The following is a 24988-nucleotide window of genomic DNA, read 5'->3' on the forward strand; positions in this document are numbered from 1 at the left end:
AACAAATACTTGTTGTTCCTTTAAAGTGTCACTCCAGCAATGAGAAATCATCCTGCCAGGGAAAATAACAACTCCTGGTAGACATCTTATTAGACATCTCGTCTTAAATGCAGCCACAAAGACACCTTACTACTGGTAAAAATAAAATAAAAAAATAGATGTCTCCTAGATGGTTAATGCACAACTTGTTGTCTGAACTTCAACACCCTCTTCTGTTGCACCTTTGGCATGCTGTGTCTGCCGATCACACAGTTATTGGTGCTGGGCAATTGGCAAACCCCAGAGCTGTTGCCTGGGCAGAGGGGCATACTGGCAGACCATATATAGCCCTTTTTTAAAATATGTATACATTTCTGTGTAAAAGAATATTATAAAAGGTGTAATTTTTTGATTAATACTTGGTCCTCATAACTGATGTGGAGAAGCTCCCTGTTCTGATTTCACAGACAAAGGGAAGGGACTGAGGAAGTTACGGCTTTAATCTATGCCCACAGTGGGGGTTCCCTTTCAACAGGTCACGATAGACATCGTGGGGCCCTTGGCCTACCTGAGTAGGTCAGGGAAGAAATTCAGCCTCATGATCGTGAACTATGCTACTAGATATCCTGAGGCTGAAGGTCTGTCCAAGATTACTGCGGTCACAGTGGCGGAAACCTTGTTGGCTGTGTTCATCCACGTTATGTTCCCTAGCAAAATTCTATCTGACCAGGTTTTCTCCTTAGTGGTAGAGCAGTGGACGCTGCAAGCGATTTTATGGTACTTTAAACACTTTGCTCAGGAGCATCACAGTTTTCATTTCATTGATATTATTATTATTTAATCTTCTGTACTATATATATAGTACACACCATATTTATTATTTATTGTTATTTTTTTTTTAATTTAGATTTTTTTATGCTTGCTGCACTGTAAAATATAACCTTTGTACTTTAAGATTTAATATTTGTACTTGCATTATTAAAAAGCACTTAATATTATCTTTGCAAATTATTCCGCCATTGTTGTATCACCTGGTTTATTGCTTAAAGGGACACTAAAGACACCAGAACAACTTAAGCCTAATTAAGTCGTTTTTTTGCATAGATCATGCATCAGTTATTTGCCTCAAATCACCACTCAATTCTCTGCCATTTAAAAGTTAAATCACATTTGTTCCTGTTTATGCAGCCCTAGCCACACAGCCGCATGCAAAAAAAATGCTTTCATTTCAATCAGATGTTAACTTATATTAGATGTTTTTTATGTTCTGCTCTGAATATCGAACTTTACTCACATACAGGAGGCTGCTGCAAGGTCTAGCAAGCTATTAACATTGCAGGAAATGAGAAATTCTAAATGAATCAGACTGTATAATAAAATAAATATAAACATTAGATCTCTCTTTACAAGAAGATTTTAGGAAGGTTGTGCAGGTATAACTACGGTGCATAAACAAAGTGATGGCCTTTTGTAAAGACAAGGTTTTGAAATTAATGGTGTATTTGTATAAAACACACAAGAACAAAAAGCCAATGTAGCCAAGAATTGCTAAAACTGTGTCTTATGTGATATAAAGACATCAAGGAAATTTCTGATCTATAGAGTAAAGGTTTGGCAAGACAAATAGACATACAATCTTGTCAAAATGATCACAATGTTTCAGTGTTTGCAGATGACACAACACTCTGTAAAGTAATACAATGTAAGCAAGATATTACTTTGCTGCAGAGGGATATAGATAGATTGGGGGACTCGAGGGACCTGAGGTCATGTGTATAGACTGGAAGAAAGGAGATTTAGAGACTGGGGAAGTAGGTCAAGGGGGAGAGTATTTTCTGGGATGGGGACTGTTGTACAGGGAGATCAGTGTGAGGGAGATTTGGCCGAAATGGAAGGTGACGCACCAACACATTGTACCCTCGAATTGCTGAACCCAGTTACTGGCCGTGGCCCATGAGTTCCTCCTGGAGGGCCACATGAAAGTCACTAAGACAAGGGCCAGGCAGACTAAGGCTTTTAACTGGCCACACACCTCACAGGCAGTTTCTCAGTTCTGAAACTCCTGCTTGCCAGAGAATCGGCAAATGGAAGGGACTCAGGAAGTTACGGCTTCAATCTATTCCCACAGCGGTGGTTCCCTTTCAACAGGTTACGATAGACATCGTAGGGCCCTTGGCCTACCTGGGTAGGTCAGGGAAGAAATTCAGCCTCATGATCGTGAACTATGCTACTAGATATCCTGAGGCTGTAGGTCTGTTGAAGATTACTGCAGTCACAGTGGCAGAAACCTTCTTGGCTGTGTTCATCCACATTATGTTCCCTAGCAAAATTCTATCTGACCAGATTTTCTCCTTAGTGGTAGAGCAGTGGACTCTGCAAGCGATTTTATGGTACTTTAAACACTTTGCTCCGGAACAAAATGACTTATAAGGAACTTGGCAAAACTGATTGTTTTCTACGCAGACCACTGACAGCGTAGCACCAAGTGCTAACCCCAGGGTAGGCACCGCAGATGCAGATAACGAAAAGAACTCTGTGAGGGAATCAATTCACCAGAAAATAGATGATATTTCATCCCTGGATGTGATTAATTAAGCCCTCTCAGAGCCCCTGCAGTTCTACAAGAAAGATGGTAGCACTCGATTGTGCATGGACTATAGTAGATGGAACGAAAAGATGGTGACAGATGCTTACCCAATGCTCTGTATTGATTAGTTACTGGACAGACTATCTTTGGCTAAATACTTGACAATATTAGATGTGGCCAGGGGCTACTGGCAAATTCTTCTAGAAGAGGAGGCGAAGGAGTAGTCTGTCTTCATCACTATTTCAGCCTTTACCAATTTTTGGTAACACTCTTTGGAGTGGAGTGAAAGGTAACTCATAACCTTTCAGTGGTTGGTTGACCAGCTCCTCCATGATTGCCACAGCTTTGCGATCTGCACGATATAGCTATTTTATCGTGTCGTTGATGGTTCACATGCATCTGAGTGACTGCCACTAGAGGTGTTCTTAGCCAGTGTTTACATTAAAAATCCTGCAGGTAGAAAAGCCCGACAACCCTCGGCAGATCAGCAGTATCGGAGACCTGTGGTGGCAAGCTCGCATCCACATGACCTCGGCAGATCAGCAGTATCGGAGACCTGTGGTGGCAAGCTCGCATCCACATGACCACCAACATAGCCGACTATGCCGACAACGTCTCCGACATATCAGAAGACTTTACAAGCGGGGCGGACAGGCACGACTCACTCATCCTAATGACACCGCTCCGGGCTCAACCTCCGGCAGACACAGCACCGGTAACCACAGCAGTCATGAAAGAACTGCTGGTGGGCCTACAGATCACCATCCAAACTGACATGCAGGGCCGGACTGGGAAGAAAATTCGGCCCAGGCATTTTTTTATTACAGCGGCCCACTAAAAGGGGGCGGGGCCAGATAGGGTGTGTTTTGTCATCACCAATGACAAGCACGCCCCATCACAAAGTGAGTATGTTGGTTCAATGCTCTTCCAGGGTAGACCATGCGCAGAGCTCTGCTGAAAAAAAGACCCTGTATTTATACTGCACAGCGCAAGCAAATTCAATAACATGCTTGCACTGTGTTTGCTTGAAATTTGTCTCTGGTGTCTCCATAGTTGGGATACCAGGAGACAAAAATGCTAGGAAAGCATATTGTGCAGTGTGTGTGTGGGTGCTGTGTGAGGGTGCAGTGTGTGTGTGTGTGTGGGGTGTAGTGTGAGTGATGGGTGCTGTGTTTGCGTGAGGGTGCTGTGTGTGTGTGTGTGTGAGGAGTGTAGTGTGTGTGTGTGTGTGTGTGAGTGGGTGCTGTGTTTGCGTGAGGGTGCTATTTGCATGTGAGGAAGCTGTGTGTCGGGGTGCAGTGTGTGTGTGAGGGTGCTGTGAGTGTCAGGGTGCAGTGTGTGTGAGTGAGGGTGCTGTGAATGTCATGGGTGCAGTGTATGTGTGTGCTAGTGAGGGTGCTGTGAGTGTCAGGGGTGCAGTGTGTGTGTGTGCTGTGAGTGTCAGGGGTGCAGTGTGTGTGTGCTGTGAGTGTCAGGGGTGCAGTGTGTGTGGGGGTGCTGTAAGTGTTAGGGGTGCAGTGTGTGTGAGTGTGTGTGCTATGAGTGTCAGGGGTGCAGTGTGTGTGTGTGCTGTGAGTGTCAGGGGTGCAGTGTGTGTGTGCTGTGAGTGTCAGGGGTGCAGTGTGGTCTTAGTGGTGAGTAAACTCTAGCCTGTGAGGCTAGAGTTCACTCCCGCGAGACCTGGAGCGTTGCCATGGCAACGCTCCGAATCTCGCGAGAGGAACCCGGCGGAGCTGTAAGTAGGAGCTCCGCCCGTTCCTCTCCTGGCTCTCTCCCTCTTTCCCCAGCCGGCAGCCGGAATATACTCTATGTGGGCCGGTGAGGGAGATCTTTGATCTCCCCACCGGCCCGCCATGGAATGCAGCAGGGCCGGCGCTCAGATAGTGCCGGCCCTGCAAAGACCAGCAGGGGAGATCCTATGATCTCCCTGTCGGCCTCGGCCCATGGCCACCGCGGCCCACCGGGCATTTGCCCGGTGTGCTCGATGGCCATTCCGGGCCTGCTGACATGGCCCAGATACGCGGAGACCTGCAAGGCCTGACAGGCCGTCTGAGCGTGCTGGAAACCAATTCCCGCCGAAACACACAGGACTCGACGCAATTGCAAAAAGCAGTATGCGACACCTGCAACAACAGAACCACACGATGGATTTAAAACTTGAAGAACTGGAAAACCAGAGACGGAGCATGAATATCAAAATCAGGGGCATCGGCGAGGAGATCCCGGAGACGGAGATACCGCACTATGTCCGGCGAATGCTGTCCGCTCTCCTGCCCCCTAAACAGGCCAAACATGCGGCATTGGGTGAGATGTTCCATCTTCCAAGACCAACTAAGGGCCTAGGCGACACACCAAGGGATCTACTGGTACGTTTCTTAAACCACGGAGACAGAACAGCGGTCCTCCAAGCTATCAGAAAACAATCACCATATCAGTTTGAAGACAAGCATCTCTCAATATATGCAGATCTATCAGGACCGACTCTGGCATGTCGCCGCACGATGAAACCATTCACAGCACTACACCATCTGCACGAGATAACATACCAGTGGAGAAGACCCCGAGCAATATAGATCCAGCACAACGGCGCAAACTACAAGGTCCAAGACATGCAGAGTGCCACAGATCTCCTACCAACTCTGGGGCTACAAAGAGACTCCCTACCCAGCACGGAACAGCCAGCTTCGAAAGGCCCAGCGAGACAACCACAGAGAGCCTCCACGTAGACCGATACCTGAGGACCTAAAGACGGGTCCTGTACTTTCAAAAAGTCTTCAGACCAAATGAACATGCCACACTGGGCAACCGGGACACTTAACCCTATATAGTTTTAGCGTACACACGTTAAGGCCCTCTCCATAGCCACGGTACTCCCCTCCTCCTCCCCCCAGGAAAAAGGGGCATATCTACCCGCTAAACAGGAGCGCAACACCTACATGCCCGCTCGGCAGTGAACGTGCTCCCCGCATAACCTCCCAAGACCTTCCTACTACACTCATCTGCACACACAGCCTAGATGCCCTTACCAGCGCTAGACCCCATGATTAAATAACCGCACTTCCAAGCATCATAGGCTACGCTACCAGCGATGATCCCTACTACCCAAAATAATTCCCCTCAGTTCAGGGCCTAGTTCCACCTCACGCTAGACATTATCTGATAAGCACAGTTATATGAGAACTTTGTCAAGCACTGTTATACGTGAATGTTATATGTGAATTTTGTCATGCAACCAATACCGTTCTTTAATGTGTTGTTATCTATTGGGCTCCTGACCTGAGCCAAAAATAAAGAATTGTAAAAAAAAGAAATCCTGCAGGGAGAGGCAGTAGACACCAGAAACATTAGGCTGTAGTTGTTCTGGTAACTATAGTGTCCCTTTACTGTCACTGATTAGCAAAACCAGAGAGAATATAACCCTATATATCAATTGTTTTCCTAGTGAGTCCGATCCAGCAGAAGTATTGTTTATACAAAGCAAAAAGAGTCTACCCAAAAAAAGAAATTCATGTATGCAATAATTCCAAAAAGAGTCTATTTTACTGGCAGCCCTCAAACTGTATACAAGTATCCACAATCAAATCCAGCCTTTGAACTGGAATAGATCGTCTGGAGGGGTCCATGAAGCTTTTCATATCACGGGCTGAGTGAGAAATCTCCAAGTTTTTTTTTCTTTTTCCAACTTTTTAGCTGCAAAGATGTGCCTTTGGTCTCAAAGAGATCGGTTATTTGTAGCATATTAACTATTTTATTTCATTCCTTCTTTTATTTTTTCTTCACAATGCACATCTTTTGTGAATATTTCGAATCTAGTACAATAGACTCTTTTTGGTATCATTGATCATATTCTCAAGATTTGCACTTCAACCCGGTGGCACATCCACTTTATTCTCCTTCCTCTGCAAATACTCATACAGAAGAGGAGAAAACACCATGTTCCAAACACATTTAATAACAATACAGAAATATAAAAAAAAATACAATATCCAATTCACATTGGCATTGTAGTAAGCGCCTTGTGTATCCTTGGGTGATATGCTTCCCCTTTAACTTCCTTGTATACAGGCAGGAGAGTCGAGATAAAGACAGCCAGGCTGGAACTGCGGTCTACCACAGTATTTACTCCTGCCAATAAAACATACAAACAAATATATATTAAAACATAAAAAACTAGAAACAGTAAAGCCGGCAAATCTCAAACACAGCAGAAACTCCAAGACTATTTTTTGTCAATTTAACTTAAGGGATTTAGAGGGCAGTGGCTGAATGCCCTATTGCAAGAATAAATTTGGGCTCCCCCTATCGCAAGGCCAAAATGTAGATCCCCATCTGTAGTACAATTCCCCAGCTAAACTTTAAAGAACCCCAATAAACACTCCTTTACTTTATGTGGATAAATGATTTATTTCTTAGCCAACCTCTCTGGCATCTAATTATACCAATAAAATAATCCATGTGATAAAAGTGATAAATTATGTATGTAATGTATATATTATAGATATATAGTATCTCATCTCATCTCTGTTCCAGCACCATGATGGCTTTTGCTTTGTGCTTTCTGTAAGACCTACACAGCAATAGCCACGCTATAGCTATTGAATGTTTCTCCTAGAGAAGCATTAAATCCAATGGCTCTGTGTGAGAAATACTGCTGTCCACTTTGAGTAAGCACTCAAAAGGAATAACAGCTTCTTAGCTGTCTGATCACATTGTTAATTTTGTCTGACTGATAAAACTAAAGGTGCAATGTAGGCATTTTTAGGTCATTTACAAAATAAGGGAAAGGGGTAACTCAACCCCTAAAGCAAGATGCAGTACTTTAGGGGTTTGGATTTTCATTTAAAGAAACATACCAAGCACCATTATCAGTACAGCTCTTTGTAGTGGTTATAATGCCAGGAATGCCCTGTCGCACACTGCCCCCCCCCCCCCTACACACATTGCCCCACACACACATACACTGCCCCCACACACCATACACATTCACACACTGCCCCGCCATACACACATTGCCACACACACACTGCCCCCATACACACACATTGCCACACACACCACACACATACATTGCCCACCCATACACACACTGCCCCACATACACACACTGCCCCCCCACACCCATACCATGGTAGGTATTAAAACAATTTTAGTACAGTTGAGTTACGTCATGCTAGGCCACAAATTCTGTAGTTCCTGTTGTTGGTCTGCTCTTTTTGCACAATCTGGGCTATTCAGGACCACACTCATTGGCTAACAGTGTCAGAGGAGTGCTGTCAGCAAACAAGAGTTCTAGATCAGCCATACTGGATCTCCCAAGCTTTATTCTATAGTGACACTGGATGTGGTGTGCACACCAGTTGGACCCAGGTAAGATGTCAAACTGTACTAAAATGGTTTGACTAGTACAGTGGGACAGCAACAGTGAACACCTTAGATCAGTGATGGCGAACCCCCACACAGCACAACTACCCCCCCCCCCACAGCACCGCTACCCCCTCTCAAACACAGCACCCCTCACACACAAACACATACACTGCACCCCTCAAAGTGTATTCAGCTGACTGTGTGTATGTATTCAGCTGACTGTGTGTATTCAGCGGACTGTGTGTATTGTGTGTGTGTTTGTATTTAACGGACTGTGTGTGTATTTAGCAGTCTGTGTGTCTGTATGTATTAAGCAGTAGGTGTGTGAATGTGTTCAGCTGTGTGTATGCATTGCATTTGTTGGAGATACTAATAAATATATGCTTAATTTTATCTATTAATATCATTATTTAACATTTGTATAATTGAACTCTCTGTTGTGTCTTTTAAAACAAAAGATGTTAACTAGTTCGGACAACTGTACAAATTGTTTTTTCTGAACTTAAATCTCAGTATTCAGGTTTAATTGCCGTGTTGGCACTTTGAGGAAAAAAAAGTTGACATGTATTGCAGTTTGGGCACTCGGGCTCAAAAAGGTTTGCCATCACTGCCTTAGATCATAGCCACTACACAGTGCTGTAGTTGTTATGGTGCTTGGAATGCTTTTTTTAATGTCGAATTTTCCATTAAGTATAGTTGACTACTTAAATATCATTCTATCAGGTTTGTTCTGTGCTTTGTTGGTTTACTCATATTTTTAGGATTGTAATAATGTTACTAAGATAGTGTATATATAAGTATATGAGTTAATAATTGAAGATTATATTAGCTTTAGTGTACTAATAATCTTAATTTTAGTAATGACTGGAGGCGAATATTTGCATATCTTTCTTTACTGAAAACTCCAGCACCATAGAAACAGTAACAACCAATCAGAGAAAAGATATGCTGCCCATAAAAGGGCCTGTCTATGACATCATTTCCTCTTTCTTTGAGGCGAAAAAAGGTAACAGTCAATACATAAAATATCAATACAGATTAACAATTCAACAATATATAACGATAAAGAACTTAGGTAAATCCATGATATGACTCAGTGGAAAACGATTCTTCGTCCCATGAAATGGATATTCACGCTGAAAGAAAAAGAAAAAAGGTGAAAGGTTTCTGGCGTGGAAACGTGTCCGCATATCACAACCATTGTATAACTGAACAATAATATATATTAAGAGTAGAAATTTAAACCTAGGGCATCAAAGTATTATACTTAAACTAGGTTATCAAAAACGGAACGTGAGCAACATGACCACAAAATCAAATGAAAAAATGATGATATAAATAATCCATACATAACAAGAACAATGCAAAAAAACATATGCTAACATATACAGTAATAACCTGCATGCTTACCTGAGCACTAGGACTTAAACCTGAAGAAAAACAAAGTATCTGGGGGGGAAGAAAAAACCCTAGGGCGGGAAATATTCGCCTCCTGTCATTACTAAAATTAAGATTATTAGTACACTAAAGCTAATATAATCTTCAATTTTACCACATGACAGGAGGCTTCATATTTGCATTTTTAAAGCTTAGGCCTAACCAGTGTGAAGGAAGCATGCGAAACCTGGCGGAAATAGAATGTCCGAAAAGTACTTTCCCTAGACCAGTCCGCGCAACGCATAATGTCGGTTAGGGAGGCGCCTGCCAAGAACGCTTGGGATGCCGCCGCCCCCCTAACTGAGTGTGCCCCAAAGCTAGATTCGATTCCCACCAGTTGTAGTAACCAGCGAACCCATCTGGCCAGGGTGGTCGTAGACACTGGTCCGTGAGGCTTCACGTAGGAAATCAACAGTTGACCCGTCGGAAAATGCCGGAGAGAGGCTGTGCATTCTACGTATCTCCTGAGTGTCTTGACAACACACAGTTTGGGGTCCGATTCAAAGTATGGATAGGATACAGAGGGCGTATCTGATTTAGTCCGTCTCGCAATGGAAAAGGTGACTCCCTCTGGAGTGAGAGAGAAACCGTCCACGTCAAAGGCCCTAATGTCAGACACCCGTCGGAAAGAGACCAGGCACAACAAAAGGGCCAATTTTGCTGAGAGTTGTTTCAGAGATAGAAACGGGTTGTCCGGCCAACCTCTCAGAAAGTCCAGTACTCTACTTACCTGCCAAAGGTTGGAATATTTGGGCGCTGGGGGTCTCGTCATTCTAACGCCTCGCAGTAGGCGACACACCAGCGGGTCTTGACCCACCGGTCTGCCTTGTACTGGGATGTGTGCCGCTGAAATGGCCGATCTGATCACGTTAAGGGATCTGAATGATCGAGAAGAGATGGGCAAGATAGTTAAGTATCAGCGGGATAGGGGCAGTAAAGGGATCGGAATCCCTTTCCACGCACCAATCACTCCAGGCTGACCAAGCGGAAATGTAACATCTCCTGGTGCCCGGGGCCCACGAATCCCAAAGGAGGTCTTTAGTAGACTGCGATAGGCCGTGGACTGACCAGGATCCCCTGAAATCGCCCAAGCCACCAGTTCCAACTGGTCTTCCAGGACGAGGGGGTGAGGTTCCCCTCGAGGTCCCGACAGAAGGAGTGGGAAGGTCGGGAGTCGCACGGGAGTGTCGTGGGACATCTCCAGGAGGTCCGGAAACCACGGCTGACTCTGCCAGAGGGGCGTTATGAGTAGAGCCGAAGTCCTGTGGGTGCGTAAGTACCGTAGCACTCGTGGGATCATCGAGAATGGAGGGAAAGCGTAGGCTCCGTGTGAGGGCCAGTCCTGCAGGAAAGCGTCCGCCGCTTCGCTCATCGGATCCGGAAGCCAGCTGTAGTATCTCCGCAGTTGGTGGTTGGTCCTCGATGCGAACAGATCTATTGATAGCGGACCCATCCGTTGTCGCAGTGACTGAAATATCTCTCTGTTGAGCGTCCAGTCGCTGGTGTCTCTCCAGTGCCGGGAGAACCAGTCCGCCGTCAGGTTGGCGACCCCTGGGAGGTATTCCGCCTGTAACGTGATGTTCCTCTGCATGCAGAAGCTGTAGATGTCCTTCGTAGCTTCGGTCAGATCTTTGGACCTTGCTCCGCCCAGGCGGTTGATGTATTGCACCGCCGAAATGTTGTCCATGCGGAGCAGTATACAGCAGTTCGATTTGTCCTTGGCCAGGCTGCGTAAGGCGAAGGAGCCCGCGATCAACTCCAGGCAGTTGATATGCAGACCGGTCTCCTGCCCTTGCCAAGGTCCCCCTGTGGAGGCCTCTGAGCAGTTGGCGCCCCATCCCCATAAACTGGCGTCCGATTCCACAACGAAGTCCGGGGAGGGGCCGAAGATCGCCTTGCCGTTCCAGGCTTGTATGTGTAGCAACCACCATCGCAGTTCTGATCTCACCTCCCGAGTGAGTGGGATCCAGTGGTCGTAGGAATGTCCGGTGCGTAAGTATCCCGCTTTCAGCCGTTGCATGGCCCTGTAGTGTAGGGGGCCCGGGAATATCGCTTGAATGGATGAGGACAGGAGTCCTACAATCCGGGCGAGCATCCTGAGCGGCATTGAGTCCATCTTCAAGACTCGCCTGATTTCCTTCCTTATTGAGGCAATCTTTTTCGAGGGGAGGCGTAATACGCATTCCCTCGAATCGATGTCGAACCCCAGGAACTGCACTGACTGGGATGGAGTGAGAGACGATTTTTGCATGTTCACCACGAATCCCAGGGACTCTAGTAAGTGAACTGCAAAGTTCGTCTGCGATCGTAGCCTGGACGCGGACTCGCAAAAAATCAGTAAATCGTCCAAGTATACGAGACAGCGTATGCCCCTTGTCCGGATGTGAGCCATCACCGGTCTCAACAGCTTCGTGAAACACCACGGAGCCGAGCTGAGGCCGAATGGCAGGCAAGTAAATTGGCATACCCGTCCCCTCCATCTGAAGCGGAGAAACTGACGGTAATCTTGTCTACGGGGACCGTGAGATACGCGTCTTTGAGGTCCAGGCGCGTAAACCAATCGTTCTCGGCGAGAAGGTCTTGCAGAAGATGGATGCCTTCCATCTTGAAGTGTCTGTAGGCCACGAAGGCGTTTAGTTGTCGGAGGTTGATAACCGGCCGATACTCGCCTGTTTTCTTCTTCACCAAGAAGATATTGCTTATAAAGCCTCCCCTGTCTGGCGCGTACTGAACCGCGCCCTTCTCGAAGAGCGAGTGGATCTCCTCGTCCACCAGTCGGTTTTGTTCTGCCGACATGTGTATCGGGAGGGGGAGAGCGGTTTGGACAGGTTGTGCAGTGAAGTCTATCACGAAACCGCGTACCGTCTGGAGGACCCAGGCGTCTCTGGTGACCCGTGTCCAGTTCTGGAAAAAAGAAGACAGGTTGCCTGCAATAAACTTTGGGGCAAATGTACGTATGGAGGGACTCACCATTATTGAAGCGGCCGCGTCCGCGGCTCCTGAAACCTCTGGACCTTCCTGCGCCTCGAAATGTAGAGGGCTTTTGTGAGGAGGACGGGAAGAAGGTTGGCGTCTGTGGGAACGCCCTGGAACCTGAGGTCCAAAATCGGCTGGCGGCACGGTTCCGCTGTCGGCCAGCCCTTCCAAAAACACCTCTAGCTGGAGGAGTGTGGAACACTTGTCTGAGTGAGGTCTGGGCCTTGTTCAAAGTCGTGAATAAGTTCACATGTCGTTTTAGCTCAGAAATGAAGGCATCGCCAAATAACAGACCTTTGGCCTTAGGCCCGAATTCCTTGGCTCCCAGTTCCAGGAGCTTGCTGTCTATTCTGATCAGAGCCGATCTGCGTCTCTCGACACAAAGCGCTGCGTTGGCGTTGCCCAGCAGACAGATTGCGCGTTGGGCCCATTCGCGCATGATATGGGGGTCCAGTAGCGATCCTTGGTTGAGGGCCATGTCAGCGTGATACAACATCTTGGCTATGGGTCCCAGCAGGTCCAGCACTTTGTCCTGTGCTGCCTTGATGCCCTTTTCAACCCCTTTGCGCGGGTCTCTGCCCGAGCGTGACATAAAGGCTACCATAGTATCATCAAATTCTGGTGTTAGCGCCACCTTGTCGGGGATCAGGGGCCTGGGGCATTCGGCCCGGAGGCGTGTCCGCACCTCCTTCTCCAATGGCTTGCGCAGCCAGTAATGAATAAATTTTGCCAGATGTTCTGGCAGTGTCCACTCGGAGGAGCGAGGGTGTCGGATGGTGCGTGGGTCAAACAGCGGCAAGCCCTGCTCGTCCATAAAGACGCCATCCCCGGACGGACCGGCGGTGTGGCTGTCATCGGCCTCTCTGTCCAAGAAGGTCTCCTTGACATAAGTCGAAGAAGTGGGTGGCAGGTCCTGCCAGTCCTCGTCGTCCGAGGGTGAACCCTCCCGTTGCCATTCATCCACCACATTTAGGTCACGTGGGTCGTAGGCGTCGTCCTCGTCCGAGGACAGGGGTGCGCAGGGTGCGGGTTGTTGGTCCGCGCCCTTGACCCGTTTGGCGGGCACCTTGCCCTTCGCCTTGGCGGAGGAGGGGCTCAAAGGTTTCTTGAGTCGCCTGGTCTTGGACGTCTCAGAGCCCGACGCTTCCATGCGTCCCGGAGGGCTAGTATCACCATGGCTGTGGGGGAGGGCTCGCAAGAGGGCCTTTTCCACGGAAGCCGCCACGGCGGCATTGATCATGGCTTGAAAGTCTGAGCTTTGCGTATCTTCCATGACCAAAAGTAGCGTCAAACCTGTGGGGCGAGAACAAGGTTCAGTGGGGAGAACTGTGGTGGTTTTTCGTATGCAAACATAGACAATATAGTCGTGTATAGAAGGCTTTTATGCACGTATTTTATCCAAAGGGCTAAGTGTCAGACTTAGGTACGCCCTAGTGCATATTCTCGGGGTTCACCCCGGGTGGCGTGCCGTGGTAACCAGAGGACACCCACATCAACCAAAAAAAGGGGGGGGCTGTATCGCCCTGCATGCGTGACTGGGGGGTCACCCCAGGTGGTGTGCCATGAAAAAATACCCAGAGGACACCCACATAAATTTCACCCTTGGGTGCAGTAATATAACAGGACCCTATGAGGGGTACCCAATGATATACCCTGGAGGGTTGATAGTGCCAGTAAATTCCCCTGAGGGGTGATAACATATATATGTGTATATGTATGTATGTCCCTTTAATAGTAGTCACATTGAGGGGACGGTAGCCTTATGAGCCTTCAAATTTTTTGCATGCCAACCCCTGCCTTACAGTGAGGCAGATGTACCTATAGGAAAACAAAAAGTGTTGTGGAGAATTTTGCACCCTCAGTGAGAAAGAGTGCATTAACATATAAAAAGCAAAAGGAACTATCCCTGCATGTGGTGCAGGAGTTGGGAGCGAAAAGAGACCGGGGAGACACACTGATGGTGGTCCCCGGTGTCGATACGGCGGTCGGTGAGTACCGAACCGCAGAGAGAGGCCGCCGCGGATCTCGCGATAACCGCGAGATCCAAGATGGCCGCCGGCCGCGTGGGGAAGGGGTTCCCGCTCGCGGCCGCGATCTGTAAGGAAAAAACGCGGCGAAAAAAACTCAGATAAGCCCTGGCTACCCTCCACCCGTCACCCCACAATAACCCCGCGCTAGATAGAGGCAGGTCCGTGCGGCGAACGTGGCACAGACAGCCGCGCCCCCCGCGGATCGCCGGAAAATAAAAGTGAGAAAACGAATAAAACGAGCACAGAGCAGAGAGAGGGGAGCAGGTACAGGCAGTCAGGGCAAATATAAACACATGTATACAAAATATACAGTACACAAATAAAAACAGGTATACAGTAAAAATCTTTGCACAAGGCAAAATACTCTGACCTGTTAATGGCTGGAGCAGCAAAGAAAGAGGAAATGATGTCATAGACAGGCCCTTTTATGGGCAGCATATCTTTTCTCTGATTGGTTGTTACTGTTTCTATGCTGCTGGAGTTTTCAGTAAAGAAAGATATGCAAATATGAAGCCTCCTGTCATGTGGTAAAATTTAGTGTAGTTGGGAGAGGCCTGTTTATGTATTGGTGGAAAAAAATGTAAATATCTAGGATGCTGTATGTAGATTTTTTTAGGGTTAATTTGCTGGATTTTTTTTATCTGCAGCAAGTAACCCTTCCATACCTACAAATCTCCTGTCTTTCACAGTGTGGCAGGTAGTAGTGATGGTAACAGTATGTATTGTTGTAGAATAGCAATCTGTGCAGAAATTTATGGATGGTTTTAAAAAAAATTTATTTAGCAGATACCTACGCCTCCTATGCTTAAAGGACCACTCTAGGCACCCAGACCACTTCAGCTTAATGAAGTGGTCTGGGTGCCAGGTCCAGCTAGGGTTAACTAATTGTTTTATAAACATAGCAGTTTCAGAGAAACTGCTATGTTTATCAATTAGTTAAGCCTTCCCCTATTTCCTCTAGTGGCTGTCTCACTGACAGCCGCTAGAGGCGCTTGCGTGATTCTCACTGTGAAAATCACAGTGAGAGCACGCAAGCGTCCATAGGAAAGCATTATGAATGCTTTCCTATGTGACCGGCTGAATGCGCGCGCAGCTCTTGCCGCGCGTGCGCATTCAGCCGACGGGGAGGAACGGAGGCGGAGAGGAGGAGGAGAGCTCCCCGCCCAGCGCTGGAAAAAGGTAAGTTTTTACCCCTTTCCCCTTTCCAGAGCCGGGCGGGAGTGGGTCCCTGAGGGTGGGGGCACCCTCAGGGCACTCTAGTGCCAGGAAAACGAGTATGCTTTCCTGGCACTAGAGTGGTCCTTTAATGTAATTTACATTATGATTTCAAATAGCAACAGAAAGTTCAGACTTTTTCGTGTGTCTTTTTTTAATGTTTGAATGGGTTAAGGCTAGAAAACAAACAGTAAAGATAGCATTTTGCTTTGAATAACAATGACATTCAGATTTTACTTAATGGTAGTATTAATTATTCACAGTTCACTCTTAGGGACATATTAAGTATATGCATCTCAAATACCAAATGCAGATTCTCCATACTGGGCTGATTCTAATGCACAGACAGATAACTCTAGCTGTTAAACTGCTTGACACTTTGTTTTCCACACAACTTTCAGTATTCTTATTTTGGGTTAACATAAAACAACCTTCATCAGTGCATCTGTTAATGATGGCAATTACTTGAAAAGTTTTCTACCTTCAGGCTATAAAAAGCAATGCAAAAACGGAATGCCATGCCCACCAGCCCCTTCTAATGCCTTCATCATCTTCATCCTACATTCCACTGAATTTCCTGCTAAATGTTCCCTATACTGTGACCCTGGGTGGGTGCAGGTCTACACACGCCCTGATCTGGAACCACCCCCAAAGCAAGCAGGACATGGGGACTCTGGAAAGGAGAGCTGGTCCTTGCACAGTGCCTTCATTTGGGACCTGGAACCCCCTTCTAAAACATTATTTTACAGAGAGCACCAGCTCAGTTCATGAACTGAACTCAGACACCCAGATTCAGAGTAAGATCATGTTTATAGTACTGTGCCTCTAGAGCAAACAAGGATTTAGCCATAAATCAAAGAGCTCCACCCTGCACAAGCATACAACTACTATCTGCTCTCAGTGACCTGGTCTGGACAAGGGGAGAAGATGGGGCACAAGATCAGGAAAAATGTATCCAACTTCTTCTTCGAGTATGACACCCCAAGGATGGTGCTGGTCCGGGACAAGAAAGTTGGGTTAACGTTTCGGCTCATCCAGTTTGGAGTGCTGTGCTACATTGTAGGGTAAGCGTTCGCTGCATTGTTAAATCGTACTAATAATTATGAGTCTGGGCAGGATGTAAGTTGTCGGAGTTTATTTTACAGGCAGTGTCTGCTAAGTGCTTGAACTGAATGTACAATACTGATAACTGCACAGCAAGGCTTCCTAAACTCACTCATTCTTAGACAGTTCAGCAAACAAAATATAAAGGTTGGATTTTTCTTTATAGAGATTAATAATGTCATAGCACTCTCACACATGCATGTTTGTCTCTTGTTAAAAATAAAATATAGGTATTTATATATATATGATAAGATATGCATGAGACATATTGAAATATATAACAATTATGCTTCATATTGAATGCACTGAGCAATCTCCAGAATTCTGGATTTAGTTTTGGTGATTCCATATTTTTAGATATCACTTTTGCTGTGTCTCTTATTGACATTTTAAGGAAAAGGCTGATGTAAAACACAAAGGGGCTATTCACTAAACATGATCTCCTGGCATCTTGCAAACCAGCTTGAAAACTTAGACCAAAAGGCTAAACATGTAAAATAATCTTCTTTTTTATGTACTTAATGTGGAAGTCAGATTTGATTTCACTATAACTGGCTGTTCTGTGAATAGTGTGCACCATTTAACCACTCTATTACAAGCTCTTATTGTTATAAAAAATATTATTATACAATCCATTTGCTTCATGACATTCTTAGCGAACAGATGAGCTAGGATAAGATTGAGTAGAATTTGCTGTTTAGAGGTGCATTCAAAAATTCACATCGTTCTAATATTTCAATTATTCGTTCATTGTTTACATGGATATCAAGATCACAATTGACAGGGTATAATATATATGCACTGAAACAGAAATACAATACAATGTCACAAATAGTAGATGTGAAAAAAAAGTTAAAACATTCCATACTCATATACCTTATAGGTATTAGTAAGGAATATGATGTTTTATTTATTTATCAATGCAGCTTCATCAAATGTCAACGGAATGCAAAAGTAATGTATGTACATACATGGGACTTATTCCCACATACCTATGGTACATTAATATCATTTATGTGTACCATACAAGTGTATAACACCATCTAAATAATCCCTGTAATTCACGAATTGCTTTCAGAGGTACCCCTACCTGACTGTTAGACAACGGTAAAAAAGTTTGCAATTTAATCTTGCTTACTGTGTGACAGGATGGAAGATAGGCCTGTCATCTTCACTTTTTCTGCAGATATGCCTTAGCAAAGAAATATGTTCCCCCATAGTTACAATTCTGGACTATTCCTATTTTTACTATTTATTTAGTATTTTTATTTTTACTATTTATTTACTATTTTTATTTTTTACTATTTATTTATTATCCATCTACATACAAACTCCATGTGACACACACACACATACACACACACACACACAATTTCCAGCACTGTCAAGTACACAGATACATACACATACAGCCACAGACACATAGTTACATAGTTACATAGCTGAAAAGAGACTTGCGTCCATCAAGTTCAGCCTTCCTCGCATATGCTTTTGCTGTTGATCCAAAAGAAGGCAAAAAACCCAGTCTGCAGCGCTTCCAATTTTGCAACAAACTAGGAAAAAATTCCTTCTTGACCCCAAAATAGCAGTCAGATATCTCCTTGGATCAAGCAGCTATTATCCCACTAATTAGAAATTATATCCCTGTATGTTATATTTTTGCAAGTATTTATCCAATTGCAGTTTAAACATCTGTATAGACTGTGACAAAATCACCTCTTCAGGCAATGAATTCCATATCCTTATCCTTATTGCTCTTACTGTAAAAAAAACCTTTTCTTTGCCTTAGATGAAATCTCCTTTCTTCAAGCCTAAATGTGTGACCTCGTGTCCTATGTATAGCCCTGTTTATGAATAGATTTCCAGATAATGGTTTGTACTGGCCCCGAATATATTTGTATAATGTTATCATATCCCCTCTCAGGTGCCGTTTTTCCAAACTGAAGAGATTTAAATTTTTTAACCTTTCTTCATAACTAAAATGCTCCATTCCTTTTATCAATTTTGTAGCTCGTCTCTGCACTTTTTCTAGTGCCATGATATCTTTCTTTAGAACAGGTGCCCAAAATTGCACAGCATATTCAAGGTGTGGTCTTACCAGCGATTTATAAAGAGGCAAAATTATATTTTCATCTCGAGAATTTATGCCCGTATTTATACATGACAAAACCTTACTGGCCTTAGCAACGGCAGATTGACATTGCATATTGCTACCTAATTTGTTGTCTATAACAATTCCCAAATCCTTCTCGTGTGTGGTTATCCCTAGTTCACTACTATTTAGGGTGTAAATTGCTTGTGCATTCTTAACCCCGAAGTGCATAACTTTGCATTTTTCTACGTTAAATTTCATCGGCCATTTTAGTGCCCAGTCCCCCAATCTATTCAAATCCCTCTGCAGCAAGGCAATATCCTGCTCACATTTTATTACTTTACAAAGTTTTGTGTCATCTGCAAACACTGATACATGGCTTTCAATGCCCATTTCAAGATAATTTATAAATATGTTAAAAAGAAGCGGTCCCAAAACAAAACCCTGAGGGACAACACTTACCACTTTTGTCCAGCTTGAAAATTTACCATTTATGACAACTCGCTGTACTCTATCCTTAAGCCAATGTTCTAGCCAAGAACAAGAGTATTCATCTATTCTAGAGCAATTTCTTGAAGTTTGAAGACTAACCTATTGTGAGGAACCGTATCAAATGCCTTGGTAAAATCCAAGTAGATCCCATCCACTGCAACACCCTGATCTATATTTCTACTTACTTCTTCGTAGAATGCAATTAGGTTAGTTTGACATGACCTATGTTTCATAAAACCATGCTGATTATTGCTAATAACACAGTTCTTCCCAATTAATTCCTGAATATTATCCCTTAATAGCCGTTCAAATAATTTCCCAGTCACAGAAGTTAAGCTCACAGGTCTATAATTTCCAGGCAAGGATTTTGAACCCTTTTTAAATATAGGAACAACATCTGCCTTCCTCCAATCCTCCGGTACAATATCTGAAACAAAAGAATCTTGAAAAATTAAATACAGAGGTTCACTTATTTCCCCACTTAGATCCTTAAGTACTTGTGGGTGGATACCGTCAGGCCCCGGAGCTTTATTAACATTAATTTTCTTTAATAGCTGTAGCACCTTGTCTCGAGTTATCCAATCACAAGTTATCTGCCAGTTTGTTGCAGCAATCATATGCATATCTCTTACCATAGGATCCTCATTAATATGTACTGAAGAAAAATAGTTGTTTCAAATTTCTGCCTTTTCCTGGTCTTCATTAACTAACAGACCCATCTCTGTTTTCAGTGTACCTACACTTTCCTTTTTTTTTTTTTTTTTTTTAGAATTAATGTACTTGAAACATTTTGGGGGGTTTGTTTTGCATTCTTTGGCTATCAATTTATCATTTTCTAGTTTAGCCACTTTAATTGCCTTTTTGCAAGTATTATTGGCTTCTTTATATCTTTTATAGGATGCCTCTGATTTGTCCGATTTAAATGCTTTAAAAGCCATTTTCTTATGTTTAATCTCTTGTTTTACTTCTCTACTAAGCCACATTAGTTTTATTTTGTTTCTTTTATATTTATTACCCAATGGTACATACTGTGAAATGTACCTTTATAATATTTGTTTGACTAGTTTCCATTTTTCCTCAGTGTTTTTATCCCTAAGGAGTTTATGCCAGTCGATATGTTGTAGAGCTGCCCTAATCTTATTAAAATTGGCTTTTTTAAAATTATACTTTTTAATATACCCCACATGCTTTGGCTTTGTTGAGTTTATTTAAAAAGTTACCATATTGTGATCACTATTTCGCAAATGCTCCCCTACTTGAATGTTGGTTAAAAGATTAACATTGTTTGTTATAACGAGATCCAGACAAGCATCCTTTCTAGTTGGTGCTTGCACCAGTTGTGACATAAAGGTGTCATTTAACACATTCAAAAACCGGATTCCCCTAGCTGAAGTACTAGTCCCTCTATCCCAATTAATGTCCGGGTACTTAAAATCTCCAATAATTAATGTGTTCCCCTGATTTTCTTCCTCATTAATATTTACATTTGGTGGTTTATAACATATCCCAACCAATAACGTATTTTCCTTTGTTTGCCCCAAGCAGATATCTACCCATAAAGCTTCCACATTTTCCTCGTCACACTCCACATGCCTAAGATTTGACTTGAACTCATGGCTGACATACAAACATACCCCACCACCCTTCTTGTTTATCCTATCCCTCCTAAATAACGCGTACCCATTTAAGTTAACTGCCCAGTCATGTGTCTCATCCCACCATGTTTCTGTTATGCCTATTATATCGTATTGTTTAGTGTATGCTATTGCCTCTAGTTCCCCCATTTTGTTATATAGGCTCCTTGCATTAGTAAGCATACATTTAATATTACCATGAGTCATTTGTACTTTTTGTGAATTATCAATATTACATACCTCCTCTGTTCTGAGCTTCCCCCTCCCCCCCCCTTTGTTCTGAGCTAAAGCGCATCTCATTTCTATCCTATCTCCATTTTCTAGATTGCTTTGACCCTCCCCCCTACTACTAGTTTAAAATCTCCTACAACCTTCTAGCCATCCTATCCCCCAGCACAGCAAAATCTCTTCCGTTACGGTGCAGTCCATCACGACTATACAGGTTGTACCCAAGCGCAAAATCGGCCCAGTGCTCTAAAAACCCAAAACCCTCTTTCCTGCACCAAGACTTCAGCCACGCATTGACCTCTCTAATCTCCCGCTGCCTTTCTGCTGTAGCGCGCGGCACAGGTAATATTTCTGAAAATATTATCTTGGAGGTCCTTTTCTTTAGCTTACTTCCTAGATCCCTGAACTCACTCTTTAGGACCTTCCATTTTCCTCTGACTTTGTCATTGGTACCAATATGGACCATGACAGCTGGGTCATCCCCAGCCCCTCCCAATAATCCCTCCACTCTGTCGGCAACATGCTGGACCCGAGCACCCGGGAGACAGCAAACTGTCCGGTTGAGTCGATCAGAGTGACAGATTACCCTATCTACTCTCTTAATAATAGTGTCCCCTACCACCACAACCTGTCTAGACTTCCCTACCCTCTCAACCCCACCCGTACTAGAGGGGCTGTTCCCACGGCTGTTAGAAGGAACAGCTTCCTGCAGTACAGCTACTCCTGAGCTGATGCACCCAACATCTTCACTCAAACGGGCAAATCTGTTAGGCTGCACTAGATCAGGACTAACTAAACCTTTCCTCTTCCCTCCCCCTCTGCTTTCTCGCCCCACTTTTACCCAGCTATGTGCCTGTTCTCCAACTGTCTCATCTCCTTCCACTCCACTACCTGCACCCACTAAACTCTGCTCAGTGAGCAGCAGACTCATCTCAAGATTATCAATCTCCCTCAGTGTTGCAATTTGCCTCTCCAGATCTCTAATCTGACCTTCCAGAAATGCCACTCGCTCACACCCACCACAGAGGTATGGACCCTGGACAGATTTATCCAGGCATGCATACATGCAGCAGGATGTACACTGAGTAAAATTTATAATCTTGCTAGCACTCATCCCCAGTTACCAAATAACACAAGTGAGCAAAAACAAATTTACCCTCTTGGTTTAAACTCCCTTGTAGATTTCTACTCCTGTTGTTTTAACTCCTACTTAAAAGAGACTACTTTAAATAGCCTACTTTCAAGCAAGATCTGTGAGTCAGTAGTGGGTTTATATTGGCAATACATATCCCACACAGGTGGAAATTAAGGGGCACTCCCCCTAATTTCTAATATTGAGTGTAGGTAGAGGTGTGTATGGGACACATTAAACGACATAAGCTTAGGTACATGAGAGCAGAGTTATAGCAGGAGTCCAACAGGTTAAACAAGGCCTGTAGTGTCATCTGCATAGCTGTATTATCCATGTTGTCCCATGAAAAGCATTAAAAAAAAGTCTTGAAAAATTAAATTAAATAAAACCTTGTATACTGTGAGTCCTATAATCAGGCATGTAGTTGTCGAAAGGAGGGTGGCATGGTCAGAGAGTTCAGCGTCAGCCTATGCCCTGGCTTGGGTAGGAATAGTGGCTGTCCATGGGTTGTTCCATGCTGGAGCTGAGCGTGGCTGTCTGTAGGAGATGTAGCTCAGTCTCGGAGGCGCTGTGGTCTTGATCCAGGGTAGGGAGCGGTGTCATGTGCTGTGATCCAGGCGCTTGGATGAGCCTGTGTATGAGTCTCTCGGTGGTGTTCAGGGTGGGCAGGTTACATGCCGTGCCTGTCGATCCTCAATGTGAGCTCGGGCAACATGGCCACTTTGATCCGGTAAGCATCGGGGTAGTGTGTCGTAGGGATCCCGCCTGTCAGGCTGCCTCATGCAGGCATGTCGCGTCCACCTTGCGTGTATAAGGGTCTCAGCCAGCGAGGGAGAAAAGATGGCGTTACACCGTCGGGCAGGATAGTGGGGCAGCGGCCGTCCACCCCACTCACCGCCTGAGTAGGCCTCATCCTGTAGGGACGACTGGTATCGTCTCGAGGGACTAAAACAAAGGGTTTGCAATCCTCTCCTCTGAGCCAGTGCTCCCTTGTGCTTCGGACCACGGTTGCAGGTCATTAACTAGGCGTAAAATCCGCTTTTGTAAGCTTAAAGTTTGGAGGTTTTCAGGAGCAAACTGAAACTGGTAAATTGAAAAATTGACCTAAATTGAAGGTCCGAGGACTGCATTTTTTGTTTGTTCACTACTCATTAAACCTTGGGATGATGCTTCTGAATTTACACAGTTTTACATGCAATTTGCATGCTTTCCTTACAATTTAGAGCTATGTAAACATGCTACTATTTCATGGGACTTCCAGTAATGGAAGTAAAATATTCAAACAACATATCAACTGCATGCCTGATTTATGAAATATATTAATATTTATAATGGTTATGGGAAAGGCCAGTAACCATGTGGTATGTATTACTGTCTACATTAGTAATTATTCATTTACTTTCTAATAGAAGCAGCTACTCACCGATTATAAAACAACAACAACAAAAAAACATAAAAAAACGCCAAACACTTTAAAATCAAAACTGATTTGAATATTAATGTTTAATAATTTATAATGAATGGAAATAAGTGCTTCAATTTGACTGACTTGAGTTGAAAAAAGGCTTGTGGTGTAACACTGTTGGTGTGCTTAGAAGATCGACCTGGTGAGAAAAAGAAAACAACCTCTCATGAATTAGTCATTTTAACATAAATTCACCCAAATGCATTGCATACATTAATTATCACGGAGATACATGATATATTTATTGTCAAATATTTAGATATACACTCACCTCAGCTCCAACCCAGTGCTGCCATGTCCTTGTCTATGATGTTGTTACACTTCTTTAACACCAAAAGTCTGATCTCATTTGCCCAACTTGGGGAAACGTCAACTTCCTCATGACGCTGACACAATGGCTTCTACTTTCTCTACCAGTCAGTTCTTCGGCACATGAGTCTGTGCTGAGGAATTAGAAGAAATGGGTTTTCCAGCCAATCTATACATTTGCTAGGAATTCGATTAGCACAATGTTCAGATCTAATATTATGATCTTTAAAATGAGCATAAATTGTGGGTTAGGGTTTCCACTGGGCTGTTATGTTAATGACGCAGCTAGTACTGAGGATGTCTCGCCAGTTCCAATATTCCAAAAATACTAGCAATGAAAAGGCTATTATTGTTCTCTGATTAGAATCTGGCAGAGTGGTGAAAGAAATAAAGCCAGAATATCCACCTCTATTATATCTAGCATGTACGCACATTGCTATAAACATAGTGGCACACCGTCAGGCACATTGTAAGCACAATGACACACACTACCACACACATGCACATTATAAACACAATGATACTCACACAATATGCAGAACACTTAGACAAAGTATACACACAATGCTATACACAGATACACACATATACACATACCTGTGAAGACACACTCATAGTATACATCCACTGCTATATACCCACTTCTCCAGCCAGTATGTACACAATGACACAAACTGGTATACACACCACACAATGCTACACACACACTCAGCCACAAAACTGAAAAGTGTTGTACAGATAATATTAAGAAGCGTGTAATTATACACTCGGCAGAATATTCTGTTAACCTAAACAGATATGTTGTGCAATGTAATTTAAAATATGTGCCCTTGCAACACACCCCCATATGGATCAACTCACAAATAAACAGTTGAGCTATGTGAGGCTTTGGATATAAAGGAAACACTGAAGTATCAATCTCAGTATAGATGACGGAATTACCA

At 44.1% G+C, this 24988-nt stretch overlaps 1 protein-coding gene across 3 annotated transcripts in view; it reads left to right on the top strand.

Moving 5' to 3' along the window:
- Nucleotides 1–16230: 16230 nt before the first annotated feature.
- The window catches only part of P2RX1 (purinergic receptor P2X 1), an 88906-nt gene continuing 80148 nt past the window's right edge, over nt 16231–24988 (top strand). For all 3 annotated transcript variants that reach the window (XM_063457431.1, XM_063457432.1, XM_063457433.1), the window contains exon 1: nt 16231–16652. In XM_063457431.1, coding sequence (XP_063313501.1) covers nt 16516–16652 — 137 coding nt within the window. In that variant the 5' untranslated portion in view covers nt 16231–16515. The remainder of the gene's footprint in view (nt 16653–24988) is intronic.

Source organism: Pelobates fuscus, chromosome 1 (assembly GCF_036172605.1).
Source record: "Pelobates fuscus isolate aPelFus1 chromosome 1, aPelFus1.pri, whole genome shotgun sequence".
NCBI classification, from domain to species: domain Eukaryota; kingdom Metazoa; phylum Chordata; class Amphibia; order Anura; family Pelobatidae; genus Pelobates; species Pelobates fuscus.